Source organism: Rhynchophorus ferrugineus, unplaced genomic scaffold (genome assembly GCF_030347505.1).
Source record: "Rhynchophorus ferrugineus isolate W39M unplaced genomic scaffold, kcgeb_rfMv2 rfM4, whole genome shotgun sequence".
In the NCBI taxonomy this organism is placed as follows: Eukaryota; Metazoa; Arthropoda; class Insecta; order Coleoptera; family Curculionidae; genus Rhynchophorus; species Rhynchophorus ferrugineus.
In genome coordinates, this window is record NW_027472583.1 from 6,924,426 (window position 1) to 6,945,378 (window position 20,953).

Genomic DNA, 20,953 nt, shown 5'->3' on the forward strand with positions numbered 1-20,953 from the left:
GGTCGATATAGCTCGTGTAGCCTTTTTCCCTTCCGTTAGATCTTTCCTCTAGCATATACCCGTCTAGAAATGGTGGAATAAGCTGTTAACTTGTTTAAACATACCTTGAGAGTTTGGGATGGCTTTTTTGTGCGTCTTGTAATTCCGCGTATTTGAATATCACCAGTTTTAAAATGAACACTAGGCTTCCTTCTGAATTTATCTCTTTGTATTTTCTATATTTTTATAACGTTTATAAATAACAGGCACATCAAGTAACCAGCACAGTTTTATTTTGTTTTATTTTCCGTCTTATTATTATTCTCTGAGCCATATAATTCCCAAATCACCAATGGATATCCCTATTTAAAATACATTTAAGCACCTAATAATATAAATTTAAAATTTCGTCGGTAATAACTATAAGATTAATCATAGTAATTGCAAAAAAATAATTGAAAACAAAACAGATATATAGACGATGTGAACGATCTGTCTGTTAACTGACTTTATAATTAAAAACCCTTTTGGTCCAATCATGTATCTATCTCTTTGCACTGTCCAAATAGAATCCACGGGAGAAAGTAACAATCGAACTACGGACGGCAGTGAACAAACATACGGTTTCCCGATGGATTCGACGTTACCTATCGTTCCGATATCATCGGCAAGCAAAACAAAGACAACGAAGACAAATATTGAGAGCCGTTGCTCCGGAGCGGCCTCGGCGTGCTTTTGATGGATGAACCGCGGGGAGAGTGGATGAATGTCGTTCGGGAACAAAAAGCGACTGGCGCTCATTGAACGGATAAAAAGCGCATGGAGGACTAGCGAAACGATTTCGCCATTTCCGCGGATCTTCCGCCGTCGCCCGTTGATTAATCTTGCTGGTCGGTAATTTGTCAGTGCAACTGTCGCGATCGCATTTGCATTATGGCGGGGAAAAGAGCGAGAAGACGGGTCATAGGTTTCCTAATAACTTACAAAATTTTCGATCGGCTCTGGATTCCAAGTTTTATCTTGTTCTTTGCGTTTTAACCTCCAATTTGGCTACACACTAAAGTATAATATCATTTAAAAATAAAGTGTATAAATAAATCGTAGAAATAAAGTCATTAAAGACATTCCTCACAGAGGCAGTCGTACATCCATCATTAAGATGTTTAATGAATTGCCTGCCTCAGTGTGTTAATTCTTCTTACAATCAGAACATATTTTCTTTGTTATTTTATTCTAGTTAAAAAGAGACACTATGCTGTCCCACTAGTTCGAGTACTTAAACGAAGGAGCCTGTCAAAGTCGTCCGGTTGTCAGACGTATACAAAATCCTTGAAAGCAATAGTGATAAAAGGTTATAACTCTAACCTATAAACTAATATGGCTATATAATTAGCTGTAGTTTTTAGTTGTACTATTATGTTAAAATAAATTATGTTTGATAATACGTTGTTTAGTTACTTTATTTAGATACATAATATAGACATAAGAAATACTTATTGCCTATAGGGCAGATTGTGGAATCACAAAGAGTAAAAAAAAAACATTATGAATTAGAATTTCGTTATATGTCAAACCCAAACCGAAGCAAAACTCAGAATGGATGCGGCAACACTGCGACGTTTTGATGTCATACATTTAGATGACGTATGTACAAAATAATTCTGAGTAGACTATATCTTTTATTTCCTATTGCAGTTTGTAAATTTGTTTTAATTCCAAAGAATATTTTCCTTCTCGCTTTATTCCAGTTAAAACGAGATACAATTCTGCTTGTTACATTCGAATATGTAAACGAATCAAACTGCAAGAGTCGTTCGGTTGCCAAATGTGTGCAAAATTCTTCAAACAATTTCAAGGTAAACATAATTTAATAAAATTATTTTAGAGAAAACTGCTAATATCCATAGAAAACTAGAGATATGAAATTCTTTGAGGAATGCATAACATACACTGATGGGTAACATAATATTTAAAGCGTTAAGAGAATCCACGATGAGGTCTAATAGAACTTCAAGATATTGCTTGTCAAAGAATAAACGTTTGAAAAGCGTATAATAAAATTAGGGAAGATTTATTTTACTTTACTTAAGATTTCCCCTTGTGTTTTCTTTGTATAGTGTAAAGACAACAAAAGTTAATAGATAACTGTTAACGTCGAAATAACATTTGATTAGGTTTCCTAAATCATAATTTTTATTAATAAGTCATTGCAGAAATATTGCTCGTCATGCCGGAAACAGGAATGACTTTATTCCCGACACAGGTTTGTTGTTTTGTCCTAAATTCAAGGGTGACTACCATCAGTCTATAAAGAATTTTGAGGAACCACCATTTATTTTTATGGGCAATGCTTCATACCATACGTACACTGCTGAAAAAGATCCAAATACGTGCATCGAATTCTGTAGTAGTGGTGGGATCGTGAACAAGTGTTAGATAGTTAGTGAAAATTATCAGCGCAGTTAGTGACTTGAATAGTGGCTTAAAGAATGACACTGACTGAATGAAATTTGTCAGAATGTGAGATCATGAACTAATGCTGAATATTACTGAGACAAGATTATGGGAATGGAAACAAATAGAGGTGAGTATATCATTAATAAAGGATAACTGTATGTATAGATATATGTATAATTGTTCAGAATATACATGAACTTTTAGTCAGAATGTATGAGAAGAGAAGGAATTTAAGTGCTTTGTAGATATGGCAACTGAATTAGTGAGAATGCAGTGATTAACTAGATTAATATAGTGTAACAACAAAGATATATACAGATAGTAACAGAACAAACTAAGGAGAAATACAGTAATATCAAAACGACTTAACAATATAACACTTTACCAAAGAGACAAGAACTAAACGTAAAAAGTAAATATATTTTTACTGAAAGTGAAATAACTTACTTGGGTATATAATTGTTAATTAGGTAGATTAAGCCTCCAAGGGATACCACTTAAAGAACGCTCCTAGAACTTTATCTCATAAATGGTGTAGAAAATAGTTCCACGTAAACATTATAAATCACAATCTTAACCTAGAAAATTATAATTAAGTATTATGACTGTATAATTCATTGTAGGTTTAAGTCCTTCGATAGTATATGCATTAGACATACCATTACCTTAAAATAAATTGTTCGATAACATTATTTTTGTTTCTCTATTTTGTTCAAATTATAATTTTGTCAGAGCAACAACGAAATAATACTCAGTGTTAATACCGCAATATTGCGACATTTTCACGTCACCTATTTAGATGATTGTCTTATTGAACGGACTATATATATATATATATATATATATATATATATAATTGTGTAAACTCGATACAATAAATCCCCGTGGCTCTAGGATGATGGCTGAAAATCAAACGCGGAACAATCCTGCACCGTCTCCGGACAGGCGAGACGCGCTCGACATCTTCGAAGGCGTCTTTATCTACCGGTGAGGGCCAAATACGGAATTGAATGTCACTTACATCATGATACCAGTAATAACTGTGAGACTGGGGCCGGGCCTGGACTTTGCAGCGCAGGATAACGTCAGTCCCTTCGCGGACGGGCGTCGCCGGATCCAAATCCTGCACGACAGCGACCCTGGGCGGATCTGAAAGCGGAAAAGATCGGTTAACATTGCTAAATTACATTCTACGTTGATGTGCGATTAGTTTTACATGATGTCGTAAACAAGTATTAATATTGTCATAAATATAACCGCGTAAATGTTATTAAAAAAGCACATAATATTTTCATTTCTGTATACATGGAAGTAAAGCATAATATCGGTCACATGTAATGCAAGAAAACACAAAGCAATAGGAACCAAAGAATATAAACGAGAATGTACATTAGGTCGGGCAATATTCAAAGATCATTCTTTAATACTATTTTTTCTTTTTTTGTAATCCTTTAATAATAAATCTCCACAATTTACACTAATAAGCTATTTATTTTTATCCTAATTTGCTACGGCTTTTGAAAATTACAAAGTACTGGTTCTACGATAGACACTGGGCTTAACATCCATGCCACTGCTTTAAATCACTGATGTTTACTTCTAACTTTACTGTGATGTGGTTTTAGTTATAAAATTTCTCCAGAGCTGTGATAAGGTGCGATACCTATAAACAACTTTTGGTGCATCGAGACGGGCACCTTTTCGCCTGTTACCTCTCCAGAATATAGATATGTATAAAGCAAGCTTAATAGGATGTCAAAATTGGATTGGATTGGATTACACTGTCAATTTGCTAATTCCTTCCTTGTGTATTTTTTTAAATAGTCTCATTTTTAATGTACTTAATCGTCTATTTATTATTTAACAATTTATTATATCAGATTTGTTGTAGTTTATAGCCTTTCGTGTCATATATTTTACATGGAGAGGCTATAAACCATCTCAGACCAATCAATCACCTCCCGTATCAAAAAAAAACTGACTCTAGCGTTTTCATATTCTTGTTTTGACTTGGGATCATGGCGACAATGAATAAGCTAACAATGAAACACCCCTAAATATCTTTGAACAGCTATTAATCAAGGACACGATGTAGGAATAAATCTAATCTAATTATAAATTATTAGGAGTAATTTGGAAAACCCCATTGTTTATATACGCTCTAATATGTCAGTGGTGTTAATAATTAATTGAAGGAACCCGCACTTTTGATCTAAACTCATTCCACTGCTTCCCGAGCCCAGAACTCTCTCTACGCACGCACACACATACACATGCCCACACTCACACAAGCACACATCAAATAAAAGTGAAAACGTCTAATTTTACGGCGTAATTACTTCTCGTCGTGCACCTCGGGACACTCGTTCTCTCTCTCTTCCTCTCGCTGTCTCTCATTTTCTCTCTCTGCGCCCGTCGCTTTTCCGCCACGTTCCCACGTTGCAAAACGAATTCCCGTCCGCTCTTTCAGTTTTCCAGAAGAGAACGAGGAACCATTTTCTGGAAATTTATAAAAGCACAAAGGACCGTCTTTCTGCTATTAAAACTGTAATAGTAGCGACGATAATTCCCTTTTTAGGGCCGCGCCCCACAAAGGCAGCGTGTGCATTTTCCCACATTCAATAAATTTCGAATTATCTGCTGAATATTCAACAACGTTCCCGATGTGAAGCGAATGGAAAAAATCTATTTCGACATCTATTGATGTTTTACCACTGTTACATTTCAATATTCAGATTAACAATAAAAGCTTTGTTCATTTTAACATTTTTAATCTAAGTTAACATTTTTATATCTAAAACCATTATATATCATTATATATAGGTATACCAAATTCGTATGTCATTACGGGATTAGCTTAAAAATTGGTTTAAGGGGATATTTTAGCCTAGAAATTTGAAAAATCTTATAATCTTAGATAAAAGTTTACCCCTGAATAACACGCTCTTAAAAGGATTTTTAAAATGTTAATTTTTTTGGATGATATATAGAGTGGGGCAAAAGTCCCGCTAAAATTTTCATTGCGCGCCATATTCGTTATATGAGTTTATCTCAGTTTCGCTCTAACCATTGTGTTGTGTAGACGTCCAAATTTTGATATGGATAAATATACGCCACAAGAGCGAGCAGAAATATTGTCTGAAGGCGGTCTGGTGAAATTAAAATTTTTCGTCGAAATTGATGATGAGAGATGAAGCCACTTTCTTCTCAGTGGCCACGTCAATAAACAGAACAGTTTTGGAGAACGCAGAATCCTCAATTAATTCATGAAACATGATTTCATCCACTAAAACAACTGTATGTTGTGGTGTTCATGCTGGAAACCTCATTGGTCCCTATTTTTATTGAAAATGACCAAAGTATTGTAGTTACTGTTACTGCTGAACGGACCAAGGTATTATTCGAAATTGATTTGTGTCTGAAATGGAAGATCAAGGTCTAGAGGGCATGTGGTTTCAGCAAAATGGTGCTACATCACACACAGCTCGTTCATCATTTCAATTATTGAATGACGTTTTTCTACGAAGACTAACCTAGCATAGCGAGCCAGATCCCCAGATTTAACAGCACCAGAATTTTTCTTATGGGGCTTTTTGAAATCAAAAGTTTATGGGAATAAGTCCAAAGCCTTCAGCATCAGATGTTTAGCCGGTCTAAATTTTCAATCATAACGAGAAAAAAGCGTAAAGACCAAATAAACCTTCTATGAAAATCAAATTTACTTGTTTTTACTTTTATCAAATTTATAGGCAATCAAAATAGTAGCGGTACTTTTGCCCCACGTTGTAGCTCTTTTAATGAGGTGACATCAACATTTTATACGCGTCTTTGTCTACTATTTTCGACAACTACATTCTACATTCTACAAACTACTATTTTCGAGGCCTTTGACGTGATATATCAAATTTTACTGAACCGATTTGTTTGAACATTGGTGTAAGTCTTTTATATACATTATTTCGTCGTAATATGATAAAAAAAGCCAAACAAATTTTTTTCGCCAAAGTACCGCTGCTTAGAAATAAACGATATAATTTTTAAATTTTTTGGAAATTTTGCCCATTTTTTGACAGAATTGAATAAGGTAAAAAGTAAAATTGGACATATTATTTTAGTTAAAGTGACATATTTAAAGTAATATTTAATCAATAAAATCACCGCGGGCGCGTTAGACAGTCAAAATTCAGCCTAAAGTTGTTGCAATTCAATGATGAAGATTCCAGAAGGTAATTTTTACAAAATGAAGAAGTACGAAAAAAGGATATCGAAAATTTTATGAGGTTTATGCTTATAACGTCCAAGTTTTTAAGGGAATGAAATGGTTTACTCATTTTCATTCCGGAAATGCAGACGTTAAAGATAAGCTCTCATTGCCGAGTCGTTGAAAAGTATATATTATAAGAAATAACTTCTCAAAGCAGGTTTACTAAATTAGGCATCGATCATAAAAGAGTTTTGAAGTATTTACGTAAGACTGAATATCAAAAGAAGGTCCACACTTGGGTTTCAAGTGAGTTAACAGATAGCAGTGAAAATTTACTTGACTGTTTCATTTTGTGGATCACTTCTCAAACAAGACGATGTTGAGCTGTTCTTGAAACAAAATAATACAGTCGATGTACAGCAATAACATTTAGAAATTATTGTTATCGAAACCCAAAATCTTCAGTAATTAACCACTAAAATTTTTGTTTGTCAAATAATTTGTATAGACTTTTTAGTAAATCTATTTCCTATTAAAAACTATACAATACCAACTTAACACGACTTACTGTCAAGGAAAATATTGTAGTAAAAGGAAGCGGTAGGATTGAAGGCGATAAAATCACCGAGAGAAAAACATATTGGTCATAACTTTTAATCCACTAACAACAATTTAACTGCAAGGAAATCCGCTCAATTATTGGGGTCATACGAATCAAAAAAGTATGTTTTAAGTCACGTTTGTAATAAAGATACTCACTGAGATTCTTCTGTATATTCTAATCTTGCGCAATCAAAGTCTAAAGTGTTTTCAGCAATTCAACCTGATACACACAAAAAATATCATTAAGTGAATATGCCTTGGATACCTTTATAAAAATATTTTTCGAACTTTATAACAATTTTACGCCAAAGAGGTCCACTAAACTTCATAAAATTTTTGCGTATTTCCCATTTATTCTATTGAAGCTTGTAAATAATTGGGTAACTATTAGTTATATGGAAAACTAACCTGCTATCAAAACAGCTTGAAATGTAACATCTTAGTATTTTAAAGGCTGTCCAAGGCTGATTAGGTCACATATAACTTTTTTAAAACATACATATGGTATTTTATTTGTAATAATGTATTGAATTTGATGAATATCAGTACAACTATAAAATCACAAAGATTTGTCATTCAGAATTCTGAAACTCTACGTTTAGCTACAATTTACTATATTCTGTGACAATAAAACCGGATAATTTTTGGGATAATATATATTAGATAATTTGATGACGATATATTTGTCAACAAATTTTCAAATTCTTAAAAGGAAAAAAAAATGTTTTTCGTAGACTTCAACTTTTTTTAATTAATTTGATATCATTACTTTATCAAAATCAAACGGACCAGGAATTTGGACTTGTGACGTTTGAGAATGAGTTCATTGTATATTGAAATAGTTTAGTATCTGTTCACTTGGTTACATATCTTATGGAAAGTCGCATTTTTAATTAGCTAATCAACAGAGTTCAAACATTATTAATATCTAGAACTATATTCAAAGAAGGTTTGCGATATTTTAGTACATATACTAATTTATTCAGAAAGCTAATTAACTTAGCACCAAATAAAAATGATTCTAATCAAAAAGTAACTAAGTACACACTTTCCTACCTCAAGACAAAGACAACTCCCAACTTTCCAGTCAATTTTTTCACTCCCTTGTCTATGTAGAAACGTTCCCTTGTCGTATGGTGAAAAACTTTCCAATAAAAAACCGGACAAACTTTTATCAAATTAAAATTGTTCTATTACAAATAAAAAGGTTTTTTTTTCACCGCCATCTTATGCGAGGCATATGAAAATTTAATTGGAATATGTCCGACCTTCTGGCAGAGCTCAACAAACCACCGGAATCGAAAAAGTTATATCCCCGCGCGATATTTCGGAATTTAAGTACGTTTATACAATTTAAGGTTATGTGTTCGTTAAAAACGTTTAAGAACGCTCCGAAAAAAAAGAACCTTGAATATTCCCGAATCTGACAGCGTCCTTTTATAATTACTTCAAGACTTCGGGGACGTCCCTTCACGCCGCCCGCGTTCCTCTTTTGTCGTGTTATTTCCCGAAAACACTTATTTCGTTCACCGTCTATTAACCACAGTTCTTACGCCGGTATTGGGAGGACCGGGCCCCACCCTCCTCCCATCGCTCCCCCGGGGACGGCGGGACGTCTTTTCGGGGAGACAATAAAAACAAGGAGGACAATAAGCAAAAGCAGTAAAGAAAAATATGTTTTTTTAATGTAGCAGTTTGAATTTAATAAAATTTCGGGAATGCTGCTGTCGGGTTTTTGTTATAAAGGACGTTCTGTGGCGTTTTGTCTTGTTATTATGGGTTATCTTTATTGGATGTTTCCTTTTATGTCCCGGCGACGGGAGAAGAAAAGGTAATAATCGTACAGGAAGGCGGGGGGGGGGGGGGTCATTTTTTTCGGCTTCCGACAATGTTTTGTAAATGTTTCGATATAATTAAAAAATATTAAATTGTCACCGAATTTAACATTTTATTACATACTAACATATTAATTAGTTATTCCTTATGAGGAGGTTAATTTAGTTTCAGTTTCAGTTCAGTTAAAACCTAGACAACTCAGTGATAGTGGGAGAGAGAGAGGTGTTCTAAATACAAAATCTTAGCTTATTTTACAAAACCCCTTTTTATCGTCTTAAATAACAGGGTTGTATAGAATCTTTCTTAGTTCAGTTTCGCTTCAACCATTGTATTCTATAGATGTCTATATTTAATTACGGATAAATATACGGCATAAGAAATAGCAAAAATAGTGACAATATTTATTGATATGAATCGCTCCATTATTGCCACTCAGCGGAAATTACGTCAATGATAGAGGGACTTTTGCTCCACCTTATAGTACTGATGAAAAATATAAAAAAAAAGAAAAGATAAATTATTTTTGCCTTATTTTTAAATTACACAGTTCTGCAACAAAAAAGCTATTTAATTATTTCCTTTTAATATCCATGTATTTTGGTATACTGAATATGTAAATGATACGTAAAGGTAATGGCGTGAATTTACAGTAGCGTTGTTCCATAAATTGATCAAAAGAAGCCTTAAATAATCTTCCTAATGGCTGCTTCATACTACCGTTCTTGTTCATTCTGTATACCTCAAAGAATAATACAAGGATTTGGAAATGGTTTTCATAAACGAAAACGTAAAATAAAAATTCTTAACTTTATGGGATGGTAAAACTAGAACCTCCTAAGGAACATTGGTACCTTCGCATAATGTTCTTATACATCCGCTCTACACAGCGTTGGGATTCATGAAACAGTAGGTAAAATTACTTTCCAAAGATGGAAATTCTTTTTAATATATATTTTCAAAATTTTTGTGACTCTCAGAGGCAAAGGCGATGTCACGACCATGACGGATCCCGAAAAAGATGGATCCTACTGTTGGACTCATTCAAAAGACGTTCCAAATTCTACCCACAAGCCAATATGCACAAAGAGGAGCTGGGAAATAGAAAAGGTTTTAATAAGTGTTAATGAACTTATATTAGATAAAAAACTAATCTCTTTTACTTCAACGTAATAACGTAAACTAGCCGACGTTTCGGAATAGCTATGGATTTGACTTTCAGGGTAGGAGCTCTGATATTGAAGCTTTAATAAACAAATTCTCCTATCCAAACCTGTCGCTGTTGAGTGATCGCCTATAAGAACATTCTTGTGGTCCAATGAATAATTAAAAGAACATTAAGTGTAGAATATTTGCTTTGCTACTATTTTGTTGGATTCTATACGTTTATTTTATTTGTAGTACATTTTTAATTTTGGAAGAAATATAATTTTCCTTATATTTTTGGTAGCTGTTAATAAAATTATACCAATTAGTTAATTAGTTTATTTAGCTCTCTTTCCTTATATTTTCGCAAAACATATTAGGTAACCGTGCAAAATTATCGAATACCATAAATATTTGTGTAATAAATGTAATGTCTATTTCTACTTTGCTTTTAACACTGTCTTAGTCCATTAGACCAACACGTTTTCTTTTCATTTTCCCTTTATGGTGTAATTCAAAACTTAAAAAAAAAGCGATAAAAAACTATAATTATTGGTTGGCTTTTGGAATAAGTAATAATAAAAAAATAGACCATCATAGGAAAATTTAAGACTGTTTCTAGAATTTAGAATATTCCACATGAACCGAACACCATAAATCATAACAGGTGGTTAATTTGTTTTTTAACGAGACATGAATTTGCTAACTTTCAAACAAGATACGCATTTGTTGGTCTTAAAAAAATTAATTGTATCTAGGCTTCTACTGTTACTTCTACACTTTCAAGAGACTAAAGTGTAATGACAATAACATTCACAGCATACTGCAACAAGCACATCACTACAACTAATTTTCCTTGAGATTAGGGAAAAGGTTGCTATAAAAATATATAAATTCTGAATTAATTTTTATCATTATATAATTACTATGATCTAAGGTATCAGCCTGGAGTAATGGTGATGCGATTCGATGACTGATTAGCATTAGGACAAGATTAAACTATTAGTGTTGTTTATGTTTTCGGTTCAATAAGTAGCCAGCCCAATTTCAATAACTTCTTTCCGTTAAAATAACATTATTTTGGATCAAAATAATGGTATTTATTTTACAAAAAATTTGGCGTAGTTTATAACTGGAAACAACTTACTTATTAATGAAATAAGAAAGCATAGCGATGACGACAAACTTTCGGTAGTTACTCGAAGCATTTCTTGACATAGTTAAGTGGAGTTAAGGCAAAAAACGTCAACAGGTGAAGTGCCCAGAACCATCATGCTCTAGATAACATCCATATTTTCTGAATTTCTGGTAAAAGCGTCACAGTTCAGGATGTAAGGGTACCGTAGGATGGATTGAATTGGCTGTGAACCAAGATAATCTACTGGTATTGGGATAGAGCAAACCAGAAAATAAAACATTTTAAACATTGCACGTTTTAAAATTTAACAGATGCAAACATACAATATATTTATACAATATATTTTATACAATAATTTTGATTCAGCATCAAGTAATGCTAATGCTAAAATTGCATTTTCGTATTTTACAAACTCTATAATTTCGAACGAAAAAATTTTAAATATCTAACATATGTTGCCTTCATGATGAAAAACCCAATACAAAACCAATTAATATAATTTTATTTATATCCAGTAAATTGATTAAAATTTCCTCGGGAAAAAACAATGTTTATAAATATTCTGAAATTAAATTCCGTATACACCGTTTTGCACCGGCCACAAAGTGGAGGGTTGCAAAAACGCGGCCATAATATTTTTAAATTGCTTTCGGATCCAGGACTCTTTTTTTCTATAACTGAAAATGTTTTCGGTTGCAATGAAAATGCGATTTTGTTTCCCGATAGCCGAAATAAAAATCAGCTCGCCGTGTCCAGTCGACTTTGAATACCCGTAAAATCTATATTTCGTCGCGTTTTGTTTGTCTATCTGTTGTTTTTTCGACTCGACGGACTCACATTATTAGTTGCGGATATCGATCAGAACAGAAAACAATAATATTTATGTAATGTCATCCTTTAAAATACTTTTTATAATATATAAATTCCATAAAAGTTTGATTTTGATATGCTCCGCAAATGAACAAAATAAAATGGAAAGCATTTCAATTAATAGCACGTAACAGAATAGATACTTCCCTTTGTCTATATTTCAAGAAGGAGAATCCTCCCACTTTCACAATAATAACATTTGTTAGATACTCTCCCTCTATCCGGAGCACAAGCACATTTATACTTATAACTCTACGCCGTGTGCAGGAGTTGGTTATGTCTTGACTGTAATGGGCAACTTTGTACTTTCATGCTCTCTACACAGGGCTGTTCGAACCTCTGAGTTTTATGCCATAACCCAGGCTCTAAAATGTGTGTCTGTTCTATCAAATGGAAAATAGTTCGTCCTTTTAGCCTCCTAGAGTTCTCTGGATTGCTTGAGGCACTAGTGTGGATCTTCTCTCAAGTTTTGATATTTAGAAATGAACAGGCAGATGGCGCGGCTAGGTCTGTCGTCAATTTTAAGTTTCTATCTCTATTCTTTTATCAGAACCTCCACCAGAGCCACAGTACAAACACTCTGAGTGTCAGAGGATCGACTAAACAAACTTTTTGAAGTCAGAGTGGGTAGACCGCTCTCAATCACATAAGTAACTCAGCAGTGTACATCAGTGATCGTGCATATGCGCCAGATTTTTCTTAACAGATATAAACACTGTTAGCACAAGTATCTCTCAAACAATAAAGTGCAGACTATTCGCTGCTGACATAGTACTACATACATATCATGTGTCACTAGACTATAAACACAGTGAGGTATCATTAGAGCACTGCTTAAACGACCAACCAGATTGGGCTGAGGAGAGTGGTCTAAATATATCCTCGGATAAGTCTATTTCTGTAGTAGGAGAAACAGTCCCCGAACCAGCACCATTGTCGTATTAGTCTCATAAAATTCGTTGATAAAAAACTAAGACTCAATGGACCACACATTCCAAATATGAAGATATCTTTAACTCCCATGGCTGCCACACATAAATTACCCAAGAGATACGTAATGATACACAATGTTCCTCAATGTTTGATGGTAAACGAACCTATCATTACCATGAACAAGAAAAGGGAACAGAGGGCTAGAAGATTGAGAAAAGTAAAAACAAATCAGGTTGAAGAATGTGAAGAACAATCGAAAGAGTAACGGCATCTTCTTCGTAAAACACAGGAGACCAAACAAATGAGTCAGGTTCTCAATCAAAGACATCAAATTCTTTCAAATGAATCAAACTCAAACCAGGATGGGGTAGACGAATGTGCTGAATATTTGGACGGTTTTGAGAAAATAAAATCTAAGGTAGATTGGATTCAATGCATCATGTGCAAAAAATGGCTGCATGAACCCCGTACAATATGCGGTCACTCTTTTTACCAATCAACGTTTAAAACTGCGCACAGAAAAAAAAATCTCTTTTAAAAATAAGAAATAACCAGAAAAAAAACCGAAAAAAGAAAAAGGAACATGAAAGAAATAGCTGGGAAGGGATGTGATTATTTTTAAGACAATAAGTGTTTGAAATTAGTACTAACGAGACACTAAAACATTCCCTAAAATTAAGAATAAATTATTATAAAATACCATCTCAAAAATATTATTATGTAACGATAACTGTAATACAATGCGTAAAATAAATAATAACAAATAGGTAGCTGACTAACAATTTGTAATAATTTTGGTTAATAAAAGAGTATCTAAATTAAGTAAGTACCAGATATGATTATGTCATCAGAAATATACAAATATTGTTTCGTCAAATACATGTTTATAAAAATTTTGATTATTTTGACTATTTTTTTATTTTTCCATTTTAATTAACGGCATCTTCTTCGCAAAACACAGGAGATCAAACAAATCGAACAAACAAATCAAACAAATTATCGATTAAAATTAAGAAACTCAGAATACTCATAATTTTTCCTCAGTATAATTATCACACGAGACAAAATATCATAGCGGCATCTACCCCACGTATGCAGGATTTTTTAATTTTATTCATAAGTAAAGAAATATAACAAAAAATATTAATTTATCCTGATTATTTTCTTCCTTAATAACTATACAATCCAACAATAAAGTATAGAATTATTAAATGTTTGTCTTCTGTGTATTGATCGCTAATTTCAAAAAGATTGACATTTACCCCACATTTACCCATACGTCGATCGTCGACGATTCACTCCAATAAATCTAGCCAGTAGATTAACAACGAAAACTATAGTTCAAAACTCAGGTTAATGCCCAATAGATCCAGTACAGGTAAAATCTGTGGAAAAAAAATAGTGGAAAGTAAAACAAATGCTGTTTTGGTTCTTTATCCTTGTCAGATTTTACAAGAGTGTAAAATCTGACACCTAGGACAATCACAAATATTAAACAATCACAAGCACACATTTACGACCATTCCCAAGCAGGATTCGAACCCGCGACTATCGCAAGAGTAGGTGGACCGTCTTGTCGCCTTTACTGTTGCGCCAACCAAGCCGGCCGTTTTGGTTCTAATAGTAATGAAAAAACAATGACTGTCTGAAAAGATGTAAAATTTTACTAAATGATATCGTACCTCAGTTCAAAAGTAATATATGCGGGTGAAGGTATATAATGAGAATAAAATATTCATATAATGCGTGATATAAACTACGCACAGTTTTCATTAGTATGCATTTGCCTACTGTACGTAAACTCCCCGCCCTCTACCATCTCTTTCTCAGCAGCCTCATTTACCGGAAATTTACAAACGCTCAAAAGACTGTCGTCTTTCTATTAAAACGATTTGGAGGGGGCGTCAATTGCCTCCCCTCGATTTCGGCAACGGCCCGTTCCGCTACCGCCGCCATTCTCCCCGCATCTTCACCGACAACCGCCCCCCCCCTCCTGTCACACAACACCGCTAAGAGCGAAATAGATGCAAGCGGGGCCGCGAACCGGAGCGAGAAAACCGAGGAGGAGAGCGCGCGCGAGTTCCCGCGGGATCTGCCCGGAATTTCGGGATAATCTGGTCACGGTTGTGGAAACGGAGCATCGCAAATTGCCCGGTTAGTATTCGAGAATCGTCTGGCCGTATCTTCTTAACTCGGCGATGGTGTGTAATCACATTAAGTTTTGGTTTTAGGGTTGGCTATGGCGGCGGGTGATGAAGGAGGAGGAGGAGGTGAAGCGGGAGGCGGGTGTGTATCCAGAACATGTACGAAGTTCGATCTCCGCTAACTCGATTCAATTCGCCCATCAACAAAACAAAAAAATACGGAAAAAGAAACTTAAGCGAACCTATAATTGTGTTCTTCCGAGAGCAGACAATTTAATTTGGTTCATCTTCATTGTTCATCCCTAGGGCCATAGATGTTTATTATTCTTGGTCGGCTCCTTCGATATATACGAAGTTTTCATCACACTCGTCATCGGTCGGGAGGAAAACTGTACTGCCGTTTGCCGTTTTTATTTAGATGCGTATCGAGTTAAATAAGCGAATAATTCTCCTACTTACATGCAACGTTAATTTTTCTGCTGTCCTGTGCCGATCCTCCAGGAAACCGGGGATTATTCGCTCGGCAAATCAAAACCTTTCCGTCGTCATCCGCTGATACGCTCAATGTTAAGATACTGCCTGTAAATGAGCTGGTTTCTTCTTCCTAAAACAATATTAATAAATTAACGTAAAGTAGTATAACAGTATATATAGATCTTCTTAAAACAGAGAATAGTGATCCACCGATTTTTGCTTTGGCATCCAAATTATCTGCCTATAAATTTCCAAAACCTGAAAATGGTTTGGTAATTAATGTTTACTGTTCACTTCTTATTTAAATCAACTTTATCATCTCATCTTTTTCATCATATTTTATGAGATGTTCATATCTAAACAGACAACTAAAGCTTTCTTCAATTGGCGCTTACTACAGTCAATTTCATTCGAGAATAAGTTCCTGATTCCTCAGGTATATTACATGTATAATATTTACATAATTTTAGTAGGGCTGGTGTATTAATCTTCAGAGAAATGGCGAAAGCAAAATTATATAGCTAATATGATATATTAGGTAATTGCAGTAAAATAATGAAAATTTACATCAAATTTATTTTCATATACAGATTAATAAAGTATTGACCTCAGTTGTTTCATCATGGAGGAATAAATAAGCCGTTAAACCAATGTAAGAAAGTGAAAAGTAATTATTTTAGGATACATACTCAAAATTGGTTGTAAGCTTCATACAAGTTGTGCAAATAATAAACTGAGACTATAATTGTAAACTTTCAGGCCAACTGGAAGATCTATATATATACGGCACTATATCGATTTTTACACAAACCCTAGAAGAACAATAATAAATAATTCTAAACGAAAAATATAAGGCCACAAACTAATGCCTCTAGAATATTAATCATATATTGAGTATATCCTGTATATTTTAATATAGTATGCATACTTTTATTCTATTTAACTAGACACTGAAGATAATTGATATAACGGTCTGTGTGATAAGAAATGGCAATCATGCAGTTAGAAATTATGTCAATAAAGATGATCTATAAATCAGTAAATACTTGAAAATTCTAATTACATGACTCAAAAACCACAAGTGCAATTTTAGCAAATTATAAAACGTAATAGATAAACATTATGGACAGGAATATATTATTCATATATTTTAGTTTATTCAGATGTTGTACCATCGATATAGTTTAGCATTCTATAGCAATATCGGCTATCACTTATTATTGAACTATATAAACATAAAACGGTTATTCAAGAACAAGCTTGAATAAATAATATAGAACAAAAAAATGCTAAAACAATCAACTAGCCAAGCTACGGAGCTGACTCCTATTTTCTATTGATTTTGGTTATATTCTTCTTTTTTCTATGAGACATGACATTTCTATATTTTATTTTTATAGGATAAGTCAAATATTATAACAAAACTATTGAAATGTTATTATAACTGGTATATACCTTAAGAATTGTCCCATGGATGTATCACAAATTACGTCGTTGGACATACGCGTTTTATATTTAAAATCATACACAGCGAAGTTAAATTCATTATATAATAGATAGTAATTGATGTATTTGATCGATACCTATGAGTCAAAATGCGAATACGATGCAAGCGATCCAAGTTTGAAAATCCAGCTCAGAAACTCAAGGAACAATTTTTCTTTAAAAATACCTTTTTAGAAGACAAAATGACCAAAACACTTGCGCCACCTAAACTTCTTGAAATGAATTTTGACGCAGAGCTTCGCTGGAAGGAACATGCAAAAATGAAAAGGAAAGAACAGAAATTAAAATATAGTAAAATGAATTAATTGGAACACACGTATAGTGTAGGACTGTTTATTTATACCAAGACCTTCAGATACCAACTGTTACTCAGAAAACAAAGAGAATCGCAGGGAGACATGAGGATAGTCTTCATTCTCATGTCAGTATCGAAATAGTAACAACTCTTGCATAACACCAGAACAGGTTACATACTCAATAGAATCAAATAATGTTATCTTGTGTAGTGTAGTGTAAAGAGGTACATTTAATATCTAGATTTATGCTATAGTATAGACCAATTGTAGGCTAGGTGGAAAGGACTAGTAACAATGTAATAAACAGTTTTATTTTTTCAATGTTGTTGTGATTTTACTTAAATTTTGTATATTCTTTTAACATTAATGGTTTTAAGATTCTAATTCTAATATCTAATATCAGTGAAAAGTTCTGCAATAGTAATTTCAACGAGTACTTAAGGAATCACCAAAACATACTTAAGATACGCCAGAACGTAACATATACATTTGTAAAACTTAAACTCATAGCCTATAAATTGTGAAAGATTTAAATAGATTACCGATAGCGAAGCACTTTCCTTATTATTTTTTGTAATATTTAAATTCCCTTTTACCAACTTCGGTTCGTTTGAATTGGAACTACCGGTTAAGCCTACCGACGTGACTTAGCGACGGATTTTACGCGACAGCCAACAACCTAGAAACATTTACGATGACGCTCACAAACACACAGTACATCCATACTCCGTGGAAAATGGACCCGCGGCTATCACATTAATATGAGGACCGTCCAGTTGCCTTGACCACTCCGCTACCCAGTCGACCATCATTATACAATACGTACGTTCATTATTATATAAATTAGTAAGAAAATCCAAATAATACGTCAATGCATTCTTATTAGAGCAGCATACACTTTCTTCTGATCTTTAGTTTTCACTTATCGTCACATCTCTACGCCTCTGTCTCCAAAAGGGCACAACTAGGGTTAATTCGTCTAACCCCTCTGCCCCCACCCCTCATCCATTAATACCGTAACGGCAGCGCGTGTGTGTGCGTGCGATCGTTACCTCCTCCCCGACCCCGTAATTAGGTGATAAAACCAATAAAGAACAGCGGCATTCTGAGCGTGAGTCAGGTTCTGTCTTGCTCGGTTTTAGTTTCTGGATGGTTCTAATCGCTTATTGGATTTGGAATTTCGACGCGTCCATATATACGTGAGCAAAAGTTACGAAAGGTGATTAGCGCTGTTGCCTTTCGTTCATTTTCTCGCTCAACTTATTAAACACAATAAAAGGAATAGTTTTTTTTTCTTATATTATCTGTGATAAATGGCGAAGTTTTTTTATTTATGGTTTGTTTAGTTACGAAAGCTGAGGCTGTATATTTTTTTCTTAATTGGATGAAATAATTTTCCGAGTTGTGGGTTGGTTCGTCTTAACAAATATTTTTGATTAGTTCTTATTAGTTGGTTATTTACGTTTATTACTTCATAAACTGATAATTTTTTAGGTCAGTTTTCAGATTATTTGGTTTCCAAAAAAATTACACTTTCTAGAGATATAGCTATATAGAAAAGCCGCGTCACTTCTTTGTATTCCTTTACTACGTGGTGAAAGTAAAGGTAAGGATTTTGCATCCAGACGGCTAAGAACAAATAAATTTCAAAATACTAGATTAACTATTAATTATTAATAAGCATATTAATTCCATTCAGTTGTTCTCAATCTTTATATGATGTTCCGTAAGAGATTAAAGGTTTGGTTGGCGCAGTGGTAAGGGCGACAGGACGGTCCTCCTGTTTTTGCAAATATCAGGGGCTCAAATTTTGCTAGGGCAGGATTGTAAGTTTATTATTGTGATTCTATAATATTTATTATTGTGCTTAGGCAGAAGTGCAAAATTCGATAACGAAAATGACACCAGTCACGCTAGCAACCAGGGTGGGTAAAACCAGATGTCTTCTAAAGTTGGGATGTTTTCTAAAGTTGGTCACGCGCCAGTCGGTAGGCTTAATTCCAAGGACCGTGGCTCGGAGTTTACATTAAGCAGTAGTTCCAGTCCAAATAAACCATATCTGATAAAAAGGGGCTTAGAAATATTGCGTTTTGAAGAATATGGAGCAACTTGTGCCAAATATTCTAATTATGAAATAAGAATAACTTAAGATTGCATTTAAAAATATCCTTTGTGTTGACATACCATCCTTGGCAATTTACCTGACATACATGTGCACATGCCTTGATAAAATCGAACACACTCACATTCATGTAGATTAATGATAATCTAAGGAGTGAGGAAAACTTCAGAGCCCTTACAAGAAGATGTTAAAAATATTTCATTGGGCTGCAAGCGAGTTTTGTAGGGTTATAGCAAAATTGGTAAATCAATATGCTGTTTGTGTTAAACTAATGCTAACGTCTGTTAAAATTTGTTTGCAGAATAAATATAAAATTTCTCATCAAGGCAAGAAATTATTGCAACGTTTGGGCATATTGGGCAGATGGGCAGAGGGCTATTACCAAATGAAGAAATAGTAGAAGAGAGATTAACTGATTAATAAAATCTATTTCTAAGATATTTCAATCATACAACTTTTTTTTATATTAATATTACTTTTAATATTACTTATTAATATAACTTTTTTTTGTTTGTATTGAAAGGATGACCTGCTGTGACATCTTGGTAGCACCGAAACGAACTGAATAATTGGAAAAAATGCTTTCTAGGCACCTGAAAGTTTCCCGAATCTACTTAGAAACACACTTGGTGGTTTCCCGTCTTCCAAGTAAACGAACTCGAGCGCCCTTTCGCCAGACAAACAACAACATCAACGGAAAGTTGGCAAACCGAATTATTCAGACCGACTTGATTAGATATTGTTATGTAGAAACAGCGGTGCTGAACTTTTAAAATCCGTATTCCTCAACTAAAATCGGCCCGGAAACAAAAACGTACCCGCTTGGTTCTCTCCCGCGGTATGCCCCCCACTGCATCTTCTGCATAATCGATGTATTAACACGCTAAATCGAAATTGTGAATTTAATTTGTGCGCGCTTTTAAAGAGAAGAAGTGTAAAAATATAGTATGGAATTAAATGAAAACCCTATATAGAAATCCAGCAATCCATGCCTGTCAATTTGGGTGGCAACCTGTACCTATTTCAATGGCACGACAGTACTAACTAGATAGATAGATACTACTAACTCTACCTATTACAAAAGGAGTTAGACTACTCCTCTCGAGCATAAAGAGAGTATCCTAAAGTTATTTCTGTAAATCGGACGGTCAACAAACGATTTTGCTAATTATGAAGTAATATTTTCAAATTTCTCTATTAATTTTGATTGTTGTAACATTGTTAAATAGTATAAGTATAATACTGAAT

General features: G+C 34.0%; 1 protein-coding gene across 1 annotated transcript in view; it reads right to left on the reverse strand.

The window, feature by feature from the left end:
* side (motor axon guidance molcule sidestep) overlaps nt 1–20,953 on the reverse strand; it is a 278,234-nt gene that overhangs the window by 162,209 nt on the left and 95,072 nt on the right. The window contains exons 7-8 of the mRNA XM_076404051.1: nt 15,767–15,911; nt 3,458–3,585 (exon numbers count right to left, since the gene is read on the reverse strand). Coding sequence (XP_076260166.1) covers nt 3,458–3,585; nt 15,767–15,911 — 273 coding nt within the window. The remainder of the gene's footprint in view (nt 1–3,457; nt 3,586–15,766; nt 15,912–20,953) is intronic.